Source organism: Hemicordylus capensis, chromosome 2, assembly GCF_027244095.1.
Source record: "Hemicordylus capensis ecotype Gifberg chromosome 2, rHemCap1.1.pri, whole genome shotgun sequence".
NCBI lineage: Eukaryota > Metazoa > Chordata > Lepidosauria > Squamata > Cordylidae > Hemicordylus > Hemicordylus capensis.
In genome coordinates, this window is record NC_069658.1 from 174307317 (window position 1) to 174332198 (window position 24882).

Below are 24882 nucleotides of genomic sequence, written 5' to 3' on the forward strand. Positions count from 1 at the left end.
CATTATAGGCTTTTAAAATGCTTTAAGCAGGCTTGCTTATTTATTTATTTATTTATTTGATTGATTGATTGATTTCTGTAGCACCCTTCCAAAAATGGCTCTTGTTCTTTTGGAGAACAAGCCATTCTAGGACACTCCAGAGTTGCAGAATCAAATGGCCCTAGGGACCTGTCTGGGCAGAGGATGCCCTTCATTAGTCTCTTAGTTCACACTATGCTGCTAGACTGCTTTGCATATTAGTAAATGGAAAACCCTTGTAGGGTGTGGTGGTCCTGAGACTTCTTTCTGTGTCTACAAGTAGAAGGCTTTTGGACCACTTGCTCCACTCCAGTTTTAGTGTCTCTTAAGACACTTCAGCATCTCAGGAATTGCACGTTTAAGGGGCCGAACTTTTAAGCTACTCTTTTTAAAAAGGAGAGGACTAGAGTTATAGTGCTGTTTTTTCCTCTTCTCTGCAGCTATCATTGCTCCCAAGGACAAACTCTTCTGTGCTTTCCTGAAGCCCTGGCTTGGTAAGCTACCTCCATAGTAGTATGGATGCTCTGAGATGTCAGTCCATCTATCAGCTCTAGCATCAGGGATGGGTGCACAGGGAAAGAAGGGATTGTTTGTTGCCAATCAATTCCAGTCAGGTCTATGCTTCCCCCTACCCTGCATACACCTCCTGCTACAATGGAAACTATCTATCTATCTATCTATTCAGTTTCTATACCGCCCTTCCAAAAATGGCTCAGGGAAATAATACACAGAGAAATAATAAATAAATAACTATAGCTGCACTTACCTCTTGATATGGTTTGGTACGTGGAATATGAACCAGAAGATGCTAAGTGCATCCCCAAATGGCTAAGTACTTTGATACCTGCTACAAATTCATTCATTCATTCAATCATATTTCTGTACCGCCTGATATGTACGTCTCTAGCTGGATATACAAAGGGTAAGATCCCTGGTGACTAGAAAAGGCTGGAGACAGGGGCTTTTTAAAGTCCGTCGGTTCTTGGGATATAACATTCACTTTTAAAGAGATACTGGTGTTCGGACATAGAACAAGCCTACCAAGCCACGCATGGGAGGGAATGTTAAGGAGTGGGAGTTTTCTTGCCCTGAATCCTGGCCAAACTAGAGCCCTCTCAGTCATTCCAATGTACATAGCTTCTGTGCTTGATATTTCTAATAGTCTGTGCAAGGAGCCCGAATGAGATTAGTGGGAGGGGGCGTTAACCCTTTGCCACCACTGTGGTCCTGACTGGGATTGGTGCACCCTGCAGTTGCTCTTTGCCTGCTTCTGACTGAGAGATGAACGACATCTGAGATCCCAGGCAAGATGATAATTCTACATCTGTGATAGCAATCTAGCCCAACTCCATACTGGCCTCTCCCTAGAAAATCCCGGGTTTGATGCCCTTTGGGCTCAACTGGGTCGACCAGCCCAGTAGGCTGTCTAGTTCAGCATCCTGTCTACCAATAGCAGCCAGATAGATACCTCAGGGTCATGCACAAGCAGAGGCCACATCAGGATGGAAAGATCTATCCTCTGTTCTGAGTCCACATCACCTGATGGAGGTAATTTATGACTGAATATGGAAAGTGTGCTTTGGGCTATCATGGCCAGTACCCACTAATCCAGCCAGTAGAATCAGAGGAGATCTGGTCTTGTGGTAGCAAGTATGACCCGTCCCCTTTACTAAGCAGGTCTGCCCTGGTTTGCATTTGAATTGGAGACTACATGTATGAGCACTGTAAGATATTCCCCGTAGGGGATAGGGCTGCTCTCGTTCCCTCTCTGGCTTCCCCAAAATAGGGCTGAGAGAGACTCTTGCCTGCAGTCTTGGAGAAGCTGCTGCCAGTCAGTGTAGTAGACAGTACTGAGCTAGATTGACCGATGGCCTGACTCAGTATTAGGCAGCTTCCTATATTCCTTTGACTACACAGCCTGAAGCTCCATCCAGTCCACCTCTGTGGACATTTTTCTCTAGCCATTTTGGCTAGATGTAGCCACATGAGTTTGATGCTTGAGGATTTCAGTGATATAGACTGGCTGCAGACAACTCCAAGAGAAGGATTCCCCCCCCCCAGTGAGCTTGTTTTTTGTTTTTGTTTTGTTTTTGTCCCAGGAGATGGACTGCTTCTGAGCAATGGGAATAAGTGGATTCATCACCGACGCATGCTCACCCCGGCCTTTCATTTTGATATACTGAAGCCCTACGTGAAAATCTTCAACCAGAGCACAGACATCATGCATGTGAGCACCTCCAAAACTTCAGCCCTCACACTGTCTGCTCTCACTACACATTTCTGTTTCACCGAACCATAGCTCCAATGCTTTTACTTTTGTTAATGTTTATCACATTCTGAGTAGCCAGACAGCTGTACTTGCACCTGGGAAAATGTGTTTCATCTTCCAGAGAGTGCATTCATAACCTTTGTAATTGCAGTTTAGACTCTGATTTTTGAAGTGTCATGGTGTGCTGTGGGTGCTGTTCTGACATAGTGAAAGAGAGCAATATAATTCTGTCCTAAGCTCAATCACATTCTTATTAGTTGTTCTAATACTTGTTCAACTACTCAGTGCCTTTTTTTGAGGGGGGGATTCTCAATTAATCAGTAATTGTAATGCTTGTAACCAAAGGCCATTGCAGTCAAAATACAATTATAATAAAATACACATCTTGACAGAGGTGGAAAGGAACATTGGTCTTACCGTGAAGGGTTCTTTTTCCCTGTAGTAGGATATCCTCATGATGGGTAGTGAACTGAGCATGCTCGAGACAGAACTGGACCACGTGACTTGTTTGTGGGAGTAGCCTCCTCCGTCCTAACCCCAGTTCCAGGGCTGTTGAGCGAGGTGGTATGTCGAGAGAGCTCTGTGTAAGTACTCTGTAAGCTGTAGGTAAAGAAGAAAGTGGGAAGAACTCAGACGAGAGGTTAGAGAATAAGATAGACAAGTGCAAAAAACAGCCTAGGAGTCTACTCCTGAGGGGCTGCCTCCGTCCCCGATCAGGGCCATCCTTCAGTTGGCCCCGTTAACCATCTGTGTATCTACCTCCCGAAAATACATCCGGGTGGAGCTGAGGATCTCCTACTACAGGGAAAAAGAACCCTTCACGGTAAGACCAATGTTCCTTTTTCCCCTGAGTAGGAGATCCTCATGATGGGATGTGCCCAAGCTGAAGACACTAATCAGAAGGATGTATTCAAACCCCTTGTCAAAGCACCGTGCGCTCCAAGGCTGCCTGTGCCGCTGAGTGGTCAGAACCTTATAGTGCCTAGGGGAATGGAGCAGCGGAAGGCCAGGTGTCTGCTGCTCTGCAGATCCCCGATAGTGGGATGGGCTGAAAAAAGGCCGCAAAGGTAGCTGTGCTTCCGGTCGATCACGCCATGAACCGAGTGTTGAGATCTGAGTAGGCCAGGCGAATGCATGATCCGATCCTGCCAGTCGAGGTGCCTTTAGAAACTCTGTTCCCCAAAGAGGAGAGACGGAAAAAGACAAGGAGGGTGTTGGACTTGTGAATGTGTCTGGTGCGATGAACGCCAAGCCCTGGGCCCATCAGGCTTGTGCTACAATCATTCCCCTGGCTGGACAGGGGAAAGGCAGAATGAAGAAAGAATGTCAACTCTGGATCTATGAAAGTGAGAATTGACATTTTGGGAGGGAGGTGGTGTTCAGGCCATGATGCACTGCATCTAGCTGGAAGGTGCAATATACCTTCTGTGCCAAGAGGGTACCTAGCTCAGAAACCCTTGAGCCAAGGTAATAGCTACCAGGAAGAGGGCCTTATAAGACAAGAGCTTCAGTGGACTGGTAGCAATGGGCTTGAAGGAGTCCTTCGTGAGAGCGTTTAGGAACTCAGTTGAAGTTTCGGGCAAAGAACGCCTGACTAGAGAGGAGATAGGTGTGTCGCTCCCCCAGGAATTTGTATGAGAGTGGGTGCAGGTTTGGTTGGCCCAAGTCAGTGGAAGAAAAAATGGCAAAACCAAGGCTAGTGAGGAGGCTTGGTGCCTCAGGGTGCTTGTTTGCAGAGGAAGGTCTAGGCCGGCCTGGAGAAAGGTGAGGATCTTAGGCACCCCTGTGGGGAGTGGATCTCTCTTTGTGAGATCAACCCTCTGTGGAAGGCGAGCCAGGAGGCTTGATATATTCAATTGGTTGATTGGTGTCTGAAGCCAGAATGATGTCTTAGACCTGTAGTATCTTTCTTTCTTTCTTTCTTTCTTTCTTTCTTTCTTTCTTTCTTTCTTTCTTTCTTTCTTTCAGACAATACATACACATAATAGTAAGACCGATACATAAAAATATCCATTAACCATCCTTCCAGATATGTAAATAATTAGATGGAGGAGAATAATTACAATTATCTTGATTTATGAACAGAATAAAACTGACCAGATCCTAAAGAAAAATCAGGAGAATTAGCTTGATCTGTTCGAAGACTAATAATATGAGTCAATTTTTCCCAGATATGGTAATGTGCCACAAAGACTGGTGCCAAGAAGTCAACGACATAGTTTTATGGTTCCAACATAGTGCAATGGAAAATCCAGCCTCAGTTAACATAAAAACTATAAGATCCTTAGGTGATAATGTCAAACTAACTTCCAAAAATATATGTAATAGAGGCAACTCTGCCCAAAAGCAGAACAAGACCAGCATAAACGGAAGTATGTACCCCTATCACAACAGCCATTCCAACATAATGGGGACCGACTCTGATTGATGTGGGCTGCTCTAGAAGGGGTCAAATACCACCTGAGAGAGAGCTTAACAGAATACTCTCTAATTCAGGAAGAGGTAGAAAACACCAGCTTCCATTTTGGTATTCCTTTCCATAGTAAGTCGCTAATAGTTTGCTGTAGGTCATTTTCCCAAGCCAACTTAAGGCCAGTTAATGGATCAGATGATTGGCTTATTAAAATCTCCTATAGTCTCGAAATCAGGCCCTTAGAGTCTTCTGAAGCCTTTAATATTAATTCCACAAACATAGTCAAACTCCTATTAGCTTGCTTAACTATATCAGGATGTAAAATAGAGGAGTGAAACTGAAGAAAATTTAACCAAGAGCAATGCTTATTCATAAACTTCTCCCAAAATGGTTTAATCAATTGGCGTATCGAAATAATAAAAATCCTTTAATCTATTGTGTGACACCTCCCAGACATCAAGAAATCGGGAGGGAGAGTCAGAAGTTGGAAATTTGGGTTGACTACAAATGGTTAACAAGGGGAAATATGGGAGGGCAAAAATTTTATGCCAAATCCCCCAGATCTTAAAGGTGGTACTTAAGGTGGATTTGTAACTGATTTAGAACTCTTAATAAATTCAAATACCAATAACTGGTTGTTGAAATTACCAAGATGTTCCTCGGGAACCTTCATCTTCACCCAGAACTTTTCCAGGTCTACTATTAACCACAAAATATCCCTAAGATGCGAGGCTACATAGTAGGCCATTAAGTTTAGAACTCCAATACCATCCTGTTATACTTTCCTATATAATACACTATTACGAAATCTGAACCTTCTGACAGAAAAGCATATTTGTGGCCCTTGGCCACTAAGTCCACGCACTCAGCCTCCCGGCAGAGAGCTGTACTGCTGGAATCGGTGTGAAGTAGTGTTGCCTGTAAGGGTGAAAGGGAACCGGACCAGCTATGGGGGACCCATTGGGTTCTCTGTGTGGAGAAGGCATAGCCTACTCTTATCCCATGTTTTGACCAAAAACTGGGTCTAAGTGGGACCAAAAGGGGTAGCTCCCACAAATGGAGCAGTAATCAAAGGAAACTTAGAATTATCGTCAGCATTTCAGGTCTTAAGCCAAGATGACCTGTATACAGCCATGCCCACTGCTATGGCTCGACTGTGTACAATCTAAGCTAGACTTGGCTCTAAGAGCAGCAGTCTTGTTCATTTAGTTAATGCCCTGGTGAAACCTTAGGCCGGTTGAGAGGGACCATCTTGAACAGTGCCTTGGTCCAGAGTCGAACGCTCGAGCAAGATGGTGGTGCATAACTTGAGGGACGTGGCTGAAGGTGTCTTGGACCTTCAAGAGAAGGGGGTGTCAGCGCCTGTCGTCCTGGGACTAGAGAGGTCCCTGTCCTATGAGTGTAGGAGACCAATTGAGCCCCCGGAAGGGACAACCTTAGGCATGGCCAAAGGTTTTGAGGGGTCCCCTGGGACTGGAAATGTTGCTTGGGGAGGTCAACCATCGGTTTGGCTGAGGCAGGGCGCTGCCACTCCGCGCACATCACCCTGCGAAATAGAGGGGGGAACGTAACTGTGGATGTTACCGGATCAGCTGCAGGGAAAACTTGTTAGTCAATGGGCGAAGACGGCTCTGCAGTTTCCAATGGGGAGACAGCACTGATTGTGCGCTGCGCCTTAGACAGTAAAACCTTCCGAGTTCTGCTAAGGAAAAAGGTCTGGCAGAGTTAGAAATGGGCGGCATCACCCCCCCCCGATAATTCCCCTTCCTCCTTGTCTGGCTCCAATGGCCCAGTAGGGTCCAGAGGCAGAGATTGCAAGGAGCCCCGGCCTTTGGGGAAGGGGAGGGTACAAGGTGATGCCTTTCAGGCTCTTCGTAAATCACTGGTAACTGTATAGCTACCCGCGGGGATTTGAGCTGGCACCCTTCTGCTTGTTAATCAAGCATTTCCCTGCTGCACCAATTGAGGTGACTGGGGGGAAGGGAAAAGGGGAATGGTGCAAGTTGACCCGGTGTGAGACCGGAAGGCCGCCTTATTATTATTATTATTACATTTATATCTTGCTCTTCCTCCAAGGAGCCCAGAGTGGTGTACTACATACTTAAATTTCTCTCACACAACAACCCTGTGAGGTAGGCCAGGCTGAGAGAGAAGTGACTGGCCCAGAGTCACCCAGCTAGAATCATGGCTGAATGGGGATTTGAACTCGGGTCTCCCCGGTCCTAGTCCAGCACTCTAACCACTACACACACTGGCTCCACTAGGAAGCATGGGGCATTAACAACTCCTGTTCCACCAGCGAGGGTGGGAGGAAGAGGGGAAAGAATCCCTTCTCTTGGTTTTGCATGGCAAAAAATCTGGGCATACCCCAACCACGCTCATACAGAGGAAAAACCCAGAGCCATGGGCTGGGTTCAGGCAAGGGTGGAAAAAACTTGGGAGTCACGCATGTCCCTGCATGTAAGGGGTGAGGTCCCCGCAGAACTGGTAAGGGCCATGCCAGGGGAGTAGCAAGCGAGGCTGTAGGTGGCTCAATGGAAAACTTTTATATCTTACAGCGCTCAGTCTCCCATTCAAATGCAAACCATGGTGGACCCTGCTTTGCAATGGGGAAAAATTCATGCCTGCTGCCACAAGACCACTTTCCTCCCACTGCTCTGAAAAAACTCATGCAGCCATTGAGAATCCTGGGTGAGAAAAGGTCTATACTTACAGCGGTGACTGCTGAGGCTGTGCGGGGAGCGTGTGAGCAATCCATCATGCAGCGTGGAGGGAATGCGCGGACCAGCCGGTTCCCCCTCAAACGCTGAGGCCCTAATGGCCGGAGGATGAGACGCCAGGATAGTGCCCACCGGGCTCTGGTCATCTCCCTCAAAGCGAAGGCGCTTGTTTGATCCAGCCTTCCACTTGGTGCCATTTGGTTGCTTTCGCTTTTGATTTCCAGCTGGCCACCTGAATCAACAGGCGCTCCCTTAAAAGTACGTTGGAAGGACTCACTCAGGCTGGCGCCTCTATTTCTTGGCGTCCACTGCGCCTGGACCTCTTGGGGGTTTTGGCTAAGTGCCCCCCCAAGGTCCCTGTCCCCATTGTCTGAGCCACGGCTGAAAGCCACGGGGAAGCTGAAGCAGTCATGCTGGACTAAGGCACGGCAACAACAAGAGCTGAGAGAACACATGTGCAGCTGAGAAGCCTGAGCCTCCAACGCTGAGCCCTGAAAGAGTTCCTCTGACCAGGACCCCTCCAAACAAATGCAAATACTTTAGTAAGTAGCCAATCAAGCCGAATGCAAGCTAAAAGGATTAACTTGAGTAGGAAATCTTATCTGATTGTTTGTTGGCTCCAAATAGAGGTAGCTCCCTTCCCCACCCTTGCGGAGCAAAGCGGAGAAGGGGGAGGGAAACCACCAAGCAGGCACAGACTGAAGAGTTGTGACTCCTGTTTCCCTCAATAGCCAGAGGCTGGTCATTAAGGAGAATAAATAAAACAAACTGAAGAAAAGGCTTAACTGCATGAGCTCTCTCCTAAAACATCCTATCCCGAGCAAGACAGAACCGGAATTGGGGTTAGGACGGAGAAGGCTACGCCCACAAACAAGTCACGTGGTCCAGTTCTTTTCTCGAGCATGCTCAGTTCACTACCCATCATGAGGATCTCCTACTCAGGGGCGGGGGAAACATACCAATTGAAGCCATTAAATATCACTTTATAACACAGCATATAAAATGTGCTCATCACCTTTACAATCCATTGTGACTGAACTCTGATAACAAGTGCATATTTTTGTAAGGGCCACTCTGAACTTTGCAACTAGTTGGATAATAAATAAATAAAGCATGTGCTGACTATCTCATCCTCCATAAATCCATTCCATTGTTGAATTAAATGGACAATAATTTCTCTCTGAGGTCAGCATATAGGCCAGCATATATATCTGCAGTGCAGCAAATATTGTAGGATATCCTCAACAGTCTCACTTCTGCAAAAGCATTTGTGGGATATCAGGGCCATAGGAAGATAAAGCTCATCAAAGAACACTGATGGCATAATTTGCATCCTTAGCTCAGTAAACCCCTTCCTCAACATGGGAAAAGTTGTAAATAAGACACTATTTCATTATTTCCCTTTCCTAGAAACCCTTGGTTAATTTATTTAGAGATTGTGCATGGCTTCCAGTCATGCTTTCCAGTGTGATCTCACTATTACGTACAAAATGGGAGTGTCCTAACATTGCTTGTATATATCTTTGAATTTAGGGAGTTAGTGTGCATTTCAAATGCCTCCTCCCATTAGTATCTCCTTCTGGGTTCTGTGCTACATATTATATACATGACATTTGTACACACCTGTACAGTGGGAAACATGAGATCCTCCTGGGGGTGGGGAAAGAACAAAGAGCAAGGCAAGGGAAAGAAGGAGAGAGGGGGATGAATGAACAGCAGCAAGGTTACCCTTTGGACAAGGAGAACAATTGCCTGCTTATTGCACCTGTATTATGACAAGAAATACAGAATGTGCCATCACTTAAATCTTAATTATTTAATGGCAGGAAGGTGAATTAGAAAATATAAATGCAAATGAATTAATCGCAGCTCATTCCACGTGGCATGCAGAACAGGTAAAATACCAACAGGGAACCCTTCTGGTGAGCAAGTGAATCAGCAAAATCCAAGTGTCACCTTCTAAAATTCAGATTTTGTATTTCAGATTTTACATTCTCCAGTTTTTCTGCAGAATTCAACTTGCAGGGAAGATGGCTGATAGCAAGACTTAAATTTCAATTCTCCTTCACTCCCAAAAGCCATTCTGAAGTTGGTGGTTGTTGTTGTTTATATATTTTCAACAACTTCCCAATATCAGAAGAAATGAGCCACCTGTTGCAAAGGGGCTCACAGTTGAAAAAGAATCACAAGGGAGACACTAGCAGCAGCCACTGGGACGGGAGCTGTGCTGTGCTGAATAGGGAGAGTTGCTTTCCTCCTCCTGCACAGTATAAGAGACCCACCACTTTCAAAGGAGCCTCTTTGCTCAAGCAGCCTTTAGACTCCGATCTCTGTCCATCCTTGCTTTGCAGGCCAAGTGGCACAAGCTGACCACAGCAGGTGTTGCCTCTCTGGACATGTTTGAGCAGATGAGCCTCATGACACTGGACAGCTTACAGAAATGTGTTTTCAGCTATAACAGCAACTGTCAGGAGTAAGTAAACCATCAAGAGGAATCCCTGAGAAGCCAGTTGCTTACCAGGTTCTTTATTGCCCAGTCGCATCTGGTGCTTCTATGTGTCCCATACTACGGGAAATACCTATATTGGGCAGCAGCAGTTTAGGAAGGAAGATGCTGAAAGGCATCATCTCATACTGCACAAGAGGAGGCAATGGTAAACCCCTCCTGTATTCTACCAGAGACAACTACAGGACTCTGTGGTCGCCAGGAGTCGACATCAACTCGACGGCACACTTTACCTTTATAGGACAGAATAGCTCTTACTACTGGAGTGGAGGGAGAATGACATGAACGAGCCACTTCCATGGAAGCCCAGTAGTCAGGATCACTGTTCCCTCTACCAGAGATTTCCAGATGTTCTTCACTACAGCTCCCAGCATCCCCAGCTGCAAAGGCCTTTGGCTGAGGATTATAGGGAGTTGTCAATAACATCGGGGACTCCCTGTTAGAGGGAACATTGGTCAGGATGCTTCCACAAGGAAGTGTTTGTGCCCGAGCTTCAAAATGTGCCCTTTGCTATGCCTGGGGGTAATCTATACTTAGGAACTATTTAGCCATCATGGGTTTCCCTCAAATAACGTTGGGAGTTTATGTTTATTATTTTAATCGTAATTAGGAAGTGTACACACACAATGTTTGGTTGGGTGTTGCAGTAATTCAGCATCTTTGAAAATGGATCACATTAGTATGTGTGTAGGAAGAAAATAATATTTTTAACATTTAGATATAAAATTGTGTGTGATTCCTTTCCCCCAGAAGGCTCGTTGTGTTAGTCTGCAGAAAACTCACAAAGTGGGAAAATACACTGGGAGACTAAGTAGCTTATGGGGACATCCGGGACATTCCTAAGCAATATTTCACCTGACATTTTTCTGTAGGACACACATTGCCATTCTAGGACAAAAGGCTCTGCATTTTGGAATGTTGTCATTAGTGAGAAATGAGGTATTGTATCTGTAAATAGACACTACAGGAGTGTTCAAACCGGAAGTGTATGCCCACACCTGACCCACATCAAGGCCTGACCCGTATTTCCCATAAAATTAGGACAACTCCCATTGAGGCTTCCATTTTTTGCTGACAAGTTAACTTCTTGTATTCTAATCTAGGACATCGAGTGACTACATTTCAGCCATCTTAGAGCTCAGCACTCTTGTCGTGCGCCGGGAGCATAACCCATTCTATCATTATGATTGGATCTATCGCCTGACAGCCGATGGTCGCCGCTTTCATCGCGCATGTGACATTGTGCACCATTTCACAGCTGACATTGTTCAGCAGCGGCGAATGGCACTTAGCCGCGTGGGCCGCGATGCCTGGCTGAAATCCAAGCAGGGAAAGACTGTGGACTTCATTGACATTCTGTTGCTGGCCCAGGTAATGTTGGCAAGGACGGTGAGGGAGTGGCCTCTGACTATAGGGCAGAAGCTCTAATAGGGAGTGGAAGCTCTGCCACAGCTTGTATGAGAGGACTGGTGGCTGCTGTGGGGTGGCGCCAATGCCTGGGGTGTGCCAAAGTGCAGAACCTCTGGCCTATGCGCAAGACCCTGCCTATGAGAATGGCTTGTAGCGGATACAGGACCTGACCCTGTGGGAACAAGTTGGGTAGTAGGGGAGCAAGTACTGAAGCAATGTGAGACTCTGGCCTATGCAAGAGGCCTATGCAACCTCTGGCAGATGCTGGCGAGATTCTCACATGGTGAGACGGCAGTCATGTTTCAGCAAACACTCTGCTTTGTGCTTATAGGATGAAGAGGGGCATCACCTGTCTGACGAAGACATTGCAGCTGAGGTGGACACTTTCATGTTTGAGGGTGAGAAACCTGGACTGGATCTGGTCAGCTTCAGCCATAGCCCCATCTTCCTCTCTGGGATGGAAGAAGGCTGGGGAGAGGAAAGTGGAGCTCAGTTTCCTCCCTCGATTCCTAGGTAGGGAAGCAGGCCAGTTTTATGAGCCCAGTGCCAAATTCTGTCACTGGCTTTCTTTAGAGAGGCTGAGTTAGAGGGTCTGGTTTCCCATGGGCTGAAAGCTGGTCTCGTGGGGGGAGGGCTGATGTTTATTGCTCATGGCCTTGTCCTGGTGCCACTCAGGTTCTGACCCATCCCACAGGCAACCTGTGCCCAGTCGCTGGGGCCAGATCATCATGTGCTGGGTCCCTACAGAACATTCCAGTGTAGACCCAAGGTCTGATGATTGATTGATTGTATTTATATACTACCCCATATAAAATCTCCGGATGGTTTACAATTAAAACCTAAGATCATATAAAACAAATTAAAACAACAATCAAACTTTAAAACATTATAAACTAAAAGCCTTATAAAACAGGTGGGTTTTCAAATACCTGAAACACTTGGGTTGGATCTGGTTAGTCTCAGTCACTGCCTGCAGCATCTCTTTGGGAGATGGATGGGGAAAGGGAAGTGGAGCTCACTACCAATGTCCCTAGCCTGTTCCAGGTGAGCACATACTGCTAGGGGTGTTCATGGAACTGGCTGGTCCAGTTCGGTTCAAGCTTAAACTGGAACTGAACTGGACCAGGCCAGTTCAGTCCGAAATTCCCTCGAATCCCGCCCCAGTCTTGTCCGGGAGGGGGTAGCGATTTTTTAAAAAATTACACTTATCCCCCACCCCCCACCGCCTCTCTTATTTCAGAAATTGGTCACTCTTTGGTTGGTTTTTGGCCTTTCCCCCTTGGCACAGTGGCCATTTTGGAGGCCACCATGCCTGTGCAGTGGGCCTCTGTGTGGCCTAGCATGACCCACCTACCACCCCCAAAATAAATGGGCAAATAGGTGATTTAAATTTTTTTTTAACCTTTCCTCCAAACTCCCATATGATCCTATGGGAGTTTGGGGAAACGGTTAAAATTTGTTAATATTGCCTGCTTGCCCATTTATTTTGTGGGTTGGGTGGTAGGTAGCACCCATCATGCCCTATCACCCAGCCCTCTTTGGTGTTCCTAGGAACTATTCATAGGGAACAATGGGATGTTTCGGGTTTCCCCATTGTTTCCTATGGCTGGAACATGCTACATTCACAGACTGCACACAGGTTTTGAGTGCACACAGGTTTGCATTGCAATGCAATTTGCAATGCATATTTTGCAACCCTGCCTTGAAAAATATTGCAGAAGCACACCGTAAAAGGGAATTTGTCCCTCCCAACACAGAACAGACATTTCAAACAGTCCAAAAATATCCAAAAAAGAATCACTGACCCAGAACCCACTGCCAGCCACAGAGCAGCCACTGCAATAACATCATTGGCACAAGGTGATCTCTCACACAAATATGACTCCTTACATTAATAGCATTGCAAAAGTAAAGGTGTAAGCAGCACCCTTACTTAGCAGCAAGCCATAGCCATAAGCTCAGCTAGAGCAACTTCTGCCACATTTTGACTGCATACACCTTGCAGTGCAGATTCCAGACCAGACCAGTGAGTGAAGCACAAGTTAGTCTCAAGGCCAGACATGGAGTTCATCACAAAACACACAGCTGCCACTGTCCATTTCTCACTGCAACACAATCTCAAACAAAACAAACCACAAGTTCTGCCTTTGTCAAGCTGAGATCCAGCAGAACCAGATAGTTATAGCAGTAATCGCACAGCATACGGTATTATACCAAGTGCTGAGAAAAGAAAACCACAAAATCAAACTTTTCTTCCACCTGTCCTGATACTGTGCCTTCTCCAAGAGAGGCACAGTATAAGGGCTCTCTCTCTGCCTCCCAGTCCCTTTGAATACATTCTGAAGTTGAAATTCCCTCCTTTTGTATTCCCCCTCCCTCCCCCCAGCCAATGGGGGCACAGTTGCCATGACAACACTTGATTTGTATGATAGCAAGCCAACTAAGAAGCAAGGAGACCACAAGCCAGTCAGAAGCCAGTGCCAGAAAATCAATTATCAAGGGGAAAACAGACACCACCACCACCCCAAATGGTGCTTGGAACATCGAAACATTTCAGTTGAAATGGGGTTGTACTGCTCCAAGCTTGAAACAGGCCCTTTATTTAAAGGGTGAAACACTAGAAATAAATAAAACAAACAAAAGAAATTGGCAAGCAGGCAATTTTAACAGATTTTTAACCTTTCCCCAAAACTCCCATAGGATCCTATGGAAGTTGGGGGGGGAGGTTAAAAATCTGTTTAAAATCACCTGCTCGCCCATTTCTTTTGTTGGTTGGGGGTGGTAGGCAGTACCTATCATGTCCTATCACCCAACACGCTTTGGTGTTCCTAGGAACTACCCATGGGGAACAATGCGCTGTTTTGAGTTTCCCCACTATTTCCTATGGCCAAAACACTCGAAACATTTCAAGTTGTTTCATCTAAACAGCTGGCTCAACTTCTGTTTTTCTAGAACGTTTTGCATTTCATTTTGAGCTCAAAACAGGACACAGTATCTGTTTCATGCACATCTCCAGTCAATTAGGTATATTTATGCAATCAGTACATATTTATTCCATTTAGCATTATTTGAGATGTGAATGCAGAACTGTAGGATATGAATGGGTGGAGGAATCCAGAGTGCCTTGGCTGCAGTGGGGCTCCAGGTAGGTAAGGAGGGACTACGCATGCATCTTTCATGTGGCCTTTCTCTCATTGCAGGCCATGACACCACAGCAAGTGGTTTGTCCTGGGTGTTGTACAATCTGGCTCGACACCCAAAGTACCAAGACCAGTGTCGAGAAGAGATTCAGGATCTGCTGAAAGGCCAAGACATAGAGGAGATTGAATGGTGATGGATTGATGTCATCAAGGGGACATCAAGGGGTTACTGGTGGAACTCAGCCCAAATGTTGGTTGCCCAGCTACAAGGGAGTTCTTACATTTGTCTGTATACACACACAACTCACAACATAAGCTAAGTCAAAGAGGGATCTGTGTTCTGATTTCACCTTGTGACACTAACACATATGGATGAAAATGGCAGGGTTTTGAAACTCCTCTGCTGTGGGCAGCCAATTCATCTTTATCTTGGCTACTGGTGAAGGAAGACCCCATTTACCTCAGGATTCTATCTTTCCGTAGAACTCTGGCCTCACCTCCAGATGTTCTGTGTCCCCCAAAGGAGCTCACTCCACAGTTCGAAAGTAACTCTTTTAAAGCTCTGCATGCAGACTGGTGATGGTCTGATCACAAAGCCTGTTTGCTAATCTCAAACAACAGTTCCATCCGAATTCCCAGTGGATTTGGGCCCACACAATTCATGCTCCCAAATACCTTGTTTCCTTGACACAATGGTTTCCCCTCTTCTTCTTTTGACGTTAGAGAGATGGAGTATGGCAGATAGGAGCAGAAGGAATAGATGGAGGAAAGTGCAGCTAGGTGACAAGATAGCCTCAGCGCAGCTTCATATGCTTCAGGTAGGTTACCTTGCAGCATAGCTGCACCTTCCTCCACCTGTTCCTTCCCAGGGCCCCCAGTGTACAACATGCCCTGTCCCAGTAAGCCCCTTGTAGCCGGGGCATAAGGGGAGCAGAACGACTGCTAGCCAAGACCATACACATTGATAAAGCAATGCATACATACAATGAATCATGATCAGTAGTAAAACTGACACTTGGGCCCCTTCCTCCTTTCAGGAACGATCTCTCCCAAATGCCCTTCACCACCATGTGTATCAAGGAGAGCTTGCGCCTCCACCCACCAGTCATAGCCGTGTCTCGGAGCTGCACTGAGGATGTGATGCTGCCTGATGGACAGATTATCCCTAAAGGTATCAGCTCATCCCCTGCATCAGTAACTGGACGGTGGGAACTCTTCTCCACACTATTCCAATGTGCCTGCCCTGCTACATAGATGTAGCTCTGCTACTTTTTTTTTTTTTTTTTGGTGACGGGCACTAGTCTGAGCCTAAAAATATGCAAATTGGTAATAGGGAAATGGATATTACTAATGTAATACTAAAATTGGTAATACTAAGTGAAAGACAGAGTAGGTTTTTGATGAAATCAACCCCCAGGCCTCACAAAGCATATTTGGCTTGTTCAGATGATTCACTTAATGTACAAAGTGTATACCTATTTTGTTTTGTCAAATGTGCTGTGATGTATGTTTTCACTCCAGATTAATTAACCAATTAATTAACAACAACCACTCCCTGCCTCCATACGTACAAGCAGTGACACTAAGTAGAAGTCCCAAGTCCCTCAAAATCAGGCTATAAACGAGTGGGGGGATGGGACATTCCAACATTCAAGTACTATCATGGGTGTAAAAAAAAAAATTGTGGATCATAAGAGAAATTCATCTATCTTAAGGCCCAAACTACATGTTATGGGAGATATGTGGATACCTTGTATTACCCACCATCACCACACACACACACATCTCTCCATCATAACATATAGTTGAAAACACACATGAAGGTTGTTCATACAACCAAAATCCCTGGGGCTAGGGGAGAGCTGGTGGGCGGGGAAGGCAGAAGTTATACCTACCTTCCCCTACACAAGTAGAATCCTTCTAGCACTCTGCCATGCCGCATGCCCACACAATTTGCATGGTGGAGATTTCAGTTCAAGGGATCTGGAGAAGGACTTTCCCCGGTATCCCACAATGCATTGCATGGGCAGTAGCTCCTGACTTCCTAGCTGCTCTAAGCGTGACACTCTATGGCAGTAGTTCCCAACCAGGGTTCTTCCACATGGTGCTGAACTACAACTCCCAGCATCCCCAGCTACAATTTATTATGGCTGAGGATGCTGGGAGTTGTAGTTCAGCACCCTGTGGAGGAACCCTGGTTGGAAACCTCTGGTTCTATAGTCAAGAACCAGTCAGGCTGCTGGGAGCTGCTGCAAGCAGCCCCGACTGCACTACTCACTTTTAACCTTGGTTAAAACCAAGGTCAAAGGATGGGGTAGCCCTACCTCAGAGTGGCTGGGTAGGAGCAGCTCCTGAGGCTTCCCACGAGCCTCTCTACCCTGAATTACCTGGTTGTGTGAATGGCCTTATGATGTGATATTGTTGAGTTAAGATCATTACAATTCTGTTTTTCTGCTTTCATGCAAGAAGCAGCCAATGAAGCAGAGGAAATATTATGTCATGTATTTTTTCCAGCTGCACATTACCATATAGATGAGGGGAATCATCTGTCTAATGGCACTCTCATATCTTCCTGTAATATAGAGTTTGGATCTTAGTGATCTTGACTATTTTTTCATTTTGCTATTTTACCTTGCCTTTCTACCCAAAGGACTCTCAAGAAGGCTTATAGCAACCTCTATGATGTTATGCATCATCAGCGATTCCCTGGTGCCCTTTAAAGAACCCATCTCAGGGTTCCTTGGGGAATATGAAGAAACCATAACAGAAGCTTAGAAGTGTGTGGTGTAGGCATGCGCTTACTCTTATTTAAAGGAAGCAGCCTAGGCCTCTGGATCCATTGACTGCTTCTCCCTGCCTTACTCTGTAGCAGGAGAGAGATATCGCAGATTTAGCCAGTAGAAGAGCCAGGGATGGAATTCTCTACCCCATGTAAAAGAACGAGAAGATCCTGTTAAGAGCCTGCGGCACTAGCCCTAGTGGAGATGGGAAATAGCTCTGACTCAGAAGGAGGGTGAAGTGTGATCTCTAAAACGTTATGGAACAAACTGCTCACAGGGAGAGAAGAGTTGGTCTTGTGGTAGCAAGCATGACTGGTCCCCTTAGCTAAGCAGGGTCCGCCCTGGTTGCATCTGAATGGGAGACTTGATGTGTGAGCACTGCAAGATATTCCCCTTCAGGGGATGGAGCCGCTCTGGGAAGAGCAGAAGGTTTCAAGTTCCCTCCCTGGCTTCTCCAAGATAAGGCTGAGAGAGATTCCTGCCTGCAACCTTGGAGAAGCCGCTGCCAGTCTGTGTAGACAATTCTGAGCTAGATAGACCAATGATCTGACTCAGTATATGGCAGCTTCCTATGTTCCAATGTTTAGAGTGTTTTAAACCTTGGTGGGCTTAGTTTTGTTCAGCCAGTAGAAGGGCCCAGGGCCCAGGCTCCATTGGAGCTTTTGTCTCAGGTGAATAGTAATAATAATAATCTTTATTACGGTCGTTGACCAGCACAAGTTGTAAAACAGTAATACTATACAGTAAATGCAATATAAGGAAAGTGTTGCAGTATTACGGAGATTAAAATTGATGTAGCATTAAGACTGAGGGGGAGGGAATCTAAAAATACAAAATTTTAAAACATGATATAAAACACAAACAGAATAGATAAAATGCATGTAAGCTAAAAAGGACTCAGCCAAACACTTTGTTTCAGTCAAAAAGCAGTATAAAATCAGAACAAATTTAAAAGGGGATAATCAGCATTCTATGGGGTCCTGCTCAGCACAGAGTCACTGAAAATGCTAGTAAAATACTAGTGAAATAGATTAAAATAAAAGGGCAGCTTATTCCTGCTTATTGAACAATTACAACTCCAAACACAGCTCAGCTCCCAATCTGGGAGGAGATATACAATTCAGGGGCTCTATAAAGTGTTAGCATTGAATTAGCTACTTTAAAGCTGGCAATACCTATCCCCACATGCCCAGCTACAACTAGCCGAGATATGAGTACAAATTGCTCTGGCATTGTGTCGTTTATTTGTCCATTTTTAGGCTCTTCCGAAAGCGAAGGGCTGCACTGCAAAATTTGGCTACCTGTCTAGTGGAAGAGGAATTACTTCCTTCCAGGAGCCTGGCAGTCATCTGAGGTAGATCGAGACCTGGGAATTTGACTGTCAGAGGGTGAATGAAATCCCGGCGCAGGTCTCTGTAGAGCAGGCATTCCAATAGTACATGGGTAACTGTTTCAACTTGACCCTCGCCGCATGGGCAAAGCCTCTCCCCATAGGGGATCCCTCTGTATCGTCCCTCTAAAAGGGCTGAAGGCAAGGCATTACATCTTGCCAAGGTGAAAGCTTTTCTAAGAGGGGGCACCTCCAGGGCAGTAAGATAGGGTGCTGGGGCCAAGCAATACCTAACTGATTCTTGGCACTGAAAATCAGGTACCCTTGCCATGTCTGTCTGTCTCTCAATATCCTCAATTCTCTGTTTGATGGACTTCCTAGCTGTCTCCAAACTTTGTGTGAGCAGGGCGGACTGATCGAGGCCCAAAGAAGTCATCTTTTGGTTCAGTGAACGCTTCCAAGTCGACTGGTATGAGTCCGCTAAGACTAGGCGGCTCAGCCCTATCTCTGAGGAATGGACTCTCAGCCAATAAAACAGCGCCATTTGCCAACATCTGGCCTCAACTCTAACGAGGCCCGCCTCCAGTCTGAGCCTCACATTGGAGGTGCATTTAGGGGTTTGAAATAATGCTCTCAGAAACTTGGACTGCACCACTTCTAAGGGGAACAGATCTGTATAGGGACCCAGTTGGGCACAGGTGAATAGAAGTTGGCTCAACGGTTCTGTGAACTAGGACCATAACTGGGAGAGGGTTAGGATTAAAGCCTCCTCCATAATCCTGATCTGTGGGGGTGGGGTGATCTTTGCTAAAGAATAATCTAAAAAATGCTTTTAAAAAATGCTTTCAGTGTAATTTGGCCCTATTTCTTTGCTGTAAATTACAGCCAATCTATAAGGCAGGTCATTAATCCTATGCTCATTAATCCTATGTATGCCTCTCTCTCTTATGCACAAATCTATATTCATTGAAATCTCTTTCCTCTACAGGGAATATTTGCCTTATCTGTATTTTTTCGATCCATCACAATCCTGCTGTCTGGCCTGAGCCTGAGGTATTGCTTTCTACTCTCCTAGGTGCTTTATGCTTTTCACACAGCAGGCTTTGCTGCGAGGCTTTGCTGTGATTCCGAAGTTGCCCCACCCCAACAAACCACAAAAAGTGATTGTTTTTATCCTGGATATAAATCAGGCTACACTCTAACATGCAGTGAAAACCCCAAATTGTGTGTGAAGTGCTTCCCAACAGCTTGCAGAGACTTCAGGGTCAATCTGGCCGATATGTGAATGCACACCCTCCATTCCAGAGGAGATGCGAGCTAAAAGCCCTGTGTGAAAACCGCTCTGTATTTGCAACTGGTTCTCATCCCTTTTGGGGGCCTTTGGAGCACAGTCCTGGAGGGGCTCCTCTAGAATATCCTATTAGACTGTACCAACCCACAGCACAATGCTATTCATTTTATTTCTAAACTGATACTCTGCCTTTGGTAACTGGAAACCCCCAAAGGTGGTGTAGGGTGATCTCCCCCACTGTCCCTGACAAAAGAACAAGACAAACCTCCAGCAGGATGTATGCGGTCAATATATATCCACAGCCAGAGCAATAGAAGAATCCTTCCCATGGCTACATGTGAGCCAAGGCTCCCTAGTATAAGGCCTGAGAATTTATTTCCAGTGCCATTATGAGTCCACTCTGCCATGCCATGTAGTAGTGGAACTATTCTTCTCTGCATTCACTGCTTGCTGAAATGTCTGTTTTATAGAGTGCCTTTTTTTGAGTAAGAGCAGCAAGACCTCTTACATATGGTTTACAAGGCAGGTGCAAAATGAACTATTTGGTGTCAAAGTACAATTTTATTTATTCAATATTCCCCCACGTGGCACTGAGCTGCTCCAGGTTTTTGGCACCTGTGAATTTGCAGGCAACATACACAGATGATGAATCAACAGCCAGCAGCTGGGCACCTGGAAGAACCTAGATTTTGCCACCTGCTCATTGAAATGGTTGAGATGTGGGCCACAGGGCCAAAAGAGTGTTGCAGTAGATGCATGGTTTGGTCCTGCATGTTTGATTGTTTAAAGTTAAATAGCAACCATAAAAGAGCCCAATCAGCATTGGGACCAAACAAATATGATGAATATGTATATACAAAGTTCCCAAAGATAGATAGATAGCTATAAATAAATAAACAAAATGGCTCCCTGTCCCCAAAGGGCTCACAGTCTAAAAAAGAAACATAAGATAGACACCAGTAACAGCCTCTGGAGGGATGCTGTGCTGGGGATGGATAGGGCCAGTTGCTCTCCCCCTGATAAATAAAGAGAATCACCACTTTGCTCTGTTAGCAGGGGACCATGGTGCGCAGGGATTTAACCCTCATACCTGATGACAACTGTATCCTCAAAGCTTCTATTAGCCCTGGGAGAGAAGTTTCCATTTTAGCAGTTTTAGGGCCATAAATGTAATCAGGACTAAGGCAGGAAAGGGTTCAGTACCCCTACCCCATGCTGTGGTCCACTCCTGATTGCCCCCAATGGCCCCAATGGCTGCTATTTAACTGAAACAAACATACATGCAGGGCCAAAGAAACCTAACATCTAGTTTGGCACTCAGACTCTGGACTGGGAGCCCATTAAACATTCAGTAGGACACCAGCCCAGCCTTGCACTCCTAAAGAGCCCCTTCCTAACCCCCTTCCTTCCTGCTTGCAATCTGTTTGTATTCACACAGGTCTACAACCCATACCGCTTTGATGCAGGAACCTCACAGCACCGCTCCCCACTGGCCTTTGTGCCCTTCTCAGCAGGCCCCAGGTAACCAGGAGGAACCATAGCTTCCGAAACCTCTTGGAGCCAGGTTTCAGTGCCCTGGTTCTTTGGCTACTGTCAAGCATCATGGGATATGCAGGTTCAAATGTGGGTGAATGTCAGCAGTTGCTCCCTCGTGGGGGTCTGCCCCTGCCCCTGCCCCCCCCTCTCTCTCTCACTCCTCCATAGTCTCTTATCTTAGTTCCACACTGGCCTTGGAGAAAGCATGTTTGGCCAACACCGTCTTCCATGGAACTGACCTCTCTCACTCACCCTTGCAGGAACTGCATTGGACAGAACTTTGCCATGTCAGAGCTGAAGGTGGTCCTGGCCCTGACATTACTGCGCTTCGTGGTGCGCCTAGATGAGAGCAGACCGATACGGCGCAAGCCAGCACTAATCCTGCGGGCAGAGGAAGGGCTGTGGCTGCAAGTGGAGCCACTGCCTGCCAAGCCTTGAGCCGAACACACACACCCTGCTCTTTGCACTTCAGTCCCGACTGCAAAGAAGATTTGTGATGGCAAGAGAGGCTCTCTGCCTTAAGTGGCATGGAAGGCAGGGCCACACCATGAATGATGCATCTCTCTCCCCTCCACCCCTGTGGCTGCCTTGCCGTTGCTGCACAGCCTTACGTGTCTGCCTTGCCATCATGCAGGGCAAAAAGATGTGTGTTAACAGTTAATATAGCTATATTAAAGCTATAGATGTATTTGACCATAAAATGCAGTTTCAACATTGTTTTTGGTCCTCGGCTGTACATGCAATGACATGCAGATAAGATCAAGCCATACCACTCAAGGACGGCCTTAGGGCTTTCTGGTTTGTAAGAGAAAAGGTTTGTAAAGGTTATTCCAAACACCCTTTGACTTGGTCCTCTTCATGGAAGTGGGCTTGTTTCCTGCAGTATCGTGAACCTTAAAAGTAGCCTCCCTATTTTGGAAAATGGGCATGATGTCCTCCACTGTTGTTGCCGTTATTCCATAAAGAAAAGCACCATTTCTAACCCCTGTCCAGGGACAGTATGGCCATACTACCTATTGTTTGAGCACTCCCCACTTTCCTGAATCACAAGAAGCAGTGTTCTTTGGAGACTTAGGAACCTTTGTAATATGTATAAATTGATAAGCTGGTGATGTAATACACATATTTTCTTCTTTTTCTTTTTGTTAGTTACATTAGTTTTATTTAGAATGTAATTTTAATGCAGTCTTGTTTTGCATGTTTTTGTACACCGCCCAGAGTCTTCGGAGTGGGCGGTATATCAAAAGTTTCTAATAAATAAATAAATAAATAAATAAATAAATAAATAAATAAATAAAATTAAGGTGACTCTCAAGTACTCCTTTAAAACCTTCAAATTTATTACATAAAAACATATACCTTGTAAACATGTTGTTAAAAGCATTGTAAAAACAGAACAAACAAATGTTTCAGCGTCAAATGCCAGCCTCCATGTTGTTCCTCCATCTTCTGAGGATCACCTGCTTATATTGTTCACAACTTTAATTACACACACTCTGGCAGTAATTGCAATCAACAAATGAGGTAAAGTGAGGAGGGAGAGGACAAGAGAGAAAGGGAACCAAGGTCATACAGCTGTGTGTCTGTGTTCCCACATTACATACTCCTTAGTAGCCCATATATATTTCACGGTCTCCTTTAGGAGATATCTTGTCACATCTCCTGTCGTATAACCTTGTTCTCACCAGTTGGTGTTTCAACGTTTTAGCTGACTGAACCACCACATTGGCCTTAGTGTCATACTAATGTAATTTTTCTGACATTGTCTAACAAAACTGTCAGATACAAAAGTAATTTTCAAAACAGGTAAGCCAGGTACAAATTTAATTCCTGCCGTTCTTCTCAAAGGAAACCTGCAGCCATTACTTTGTCCCAAAGCTATAGCTCTTTCTTTTTATTGTTCTTTGTATTCCTCTGTTACTGCTCTTTTAACTATATTCTCCATAGTGTTAATTTTAATAATCTGTGGCTATACTGATGTATTATTAATAATCAAATCTTTCTTTGCTGGTTTTCTATACCACTTAGTCTTGGGACTACTCCCCGCCCCCCGCCAGATGAATTTCCACTTCCAAATACAGTAACCAACCCCGTGCATTGGGCCTCTCTAGTTCAGGAATTCTCAACGTTGGGTCACCAGATGTTATTGGACTTCAGCTCCCATAATCCCCAGCCCCAGTGGCCTTTGGCTGGGGATTATGGGAGTTGAAGTCCAATAACGTCTGGGGACCCAAAGCTGAGAATCCCTGCTGTAGTTAACTTTATACTTCCTTCTGCATTCATCCTCTGAAATATCTCATCAGCTTGTTCTCTAGACTTAGTTGTGATGGTTATGTCATCAATATCTTTTATATATGAGTACATCCTATTTTACACATTTCGGTTCTAATTTTATATTTATTTATTTATCTATCAAATTTGTACAACGCCCCAAACTTTCATCTCTGGGCAGTTTACAATAACTGCACATAACACAATAAATTACAATAATTTATTTATACAGCTAATAATGGTGCAAGGTATGTGAAGAGAGAGAGGCCATGCTCAGTACATATGACCCAAATATCATGAGGGAATAACAATGCCTATTAAGGTGGATGTATTGGAGGTGGAGCGCTGCTTAGTACCAAGATAGATTAGAGAGGCAATATATAGAAACTCAAACTCAATGTAAATGGTAGGGAAGCGCTAAAGTAAACCATGAAGTATATTGGCTACTAAGGGGTACATAATTTTGGAACACAGACCCACAGCTGTAATGACTGGTTTCCTCTGTCTCTTGTCTTCTCCTCCTGCTGCGCAATCACCTTTTTACCTCATTTGTTGATTGCAATTACTGCCAGAGTGTGTGTAATTAAAGTTGTGAACAATATAAGCAGGTGATCCTCAGAAGATGGAGGAACACCATTGAGGCTGGCATTTGACACCAAAACGTTTGTCTGTTTTTACGTAATAAATCTGAAGGTCTTAAAGGAGTATTTGGAAAATTGTAATGTTTTGTTTACAATATAAAAGCAGAGCACAGTGGAAGCAAATAGATAGAGTGTAACTGTATAAACCCCTGAAGTCCACTTCACACCTGCTTCTACATATGCTAACTGCTCCCTTATAAGTAGGGGACAATTCTATTTTTACTAGGAGGATTATAATTTTAATCTTGTTTTAACTGGTTCTTTGAGCCACCTCAGGGGTCCTTGTAAGGACCAAAAGGGAGATTAAAAATTTGCTGGCACTTGTCCCTGGCAATAATGATCTCTGTGTTACCCCCTTTTTTGCTTTATTAGAAGTTTGATAATGTAAGTGCTGGACAGGTAATCTTCAGATTTAGCTTCACCTAGAGAGTCTATAGGTTTAATCTCCAAGTGGTGAATGGACCATTTTGTCTCTAGCACACCTGCATCTAAATCAGACCTGCTCAACTTAGGGCCCCCCAGCTGGTTTTGGACTACAAATCCCATAATCCCCAGCC

At 45.2% G+C, this 24882-nt stretch overlaps 1 protein-coding gene across 6 annotated transcripts in view; it reads left to right on the plus strand.

Moving 5' to 3' along the window:
* The window catches only part of LOC128344529 (ultra-long-chain fatty acid omega-hydroxylase-like), a 62689-nt gene extending 40560 nt beyond the window's left edge, over positions 1 to 22129 (plus strand). For all 6 annotated transcript variants that reach the window (XM_053294803.1, XM_053294805.1, XM_053294808.1 and 3 more), the window contains 10 exons: positions 459 to 512; positions 2118 to 2245; positions 9772 to 9893; positions 11030 to 11297; positions 11668 to 11734; positions 14537 to 14666; positions 15514 to 15647; positions 19575 to 19639; positions 21316 to 21398; positions 21674 to 22129. In XM_053294803.1, coding sequence (XP_053150778.1) covers positions 459 to 512; positions 2118 to 2245; positions 9772 to 9893; positions 11030 to 11297; positions 11668 to 11734; positions 14537 to 14666; positions 15514 to 15647; positions 19575 to 19639; positions 21316 to 21398; positions 21674 to 21851 — 1229 coding nt within the window. In that variant the 3' untranslated portion in view covers positions 21852 to 22129. The remainder of the gene's footprint in view (positions 1 to 458; positions 513 to 2117; positions 2246 to 9771; positions 9894 to 11029; positions 11298 to 11667; positions 11735 to 14536; positions 14667 to 15513; positions 15648 to 19574; positions 19640 to 21315; positions 21399 to 21673) is intronic.
* Positions 22130 to 24882: the final 2753 nt, after the last annotated feature.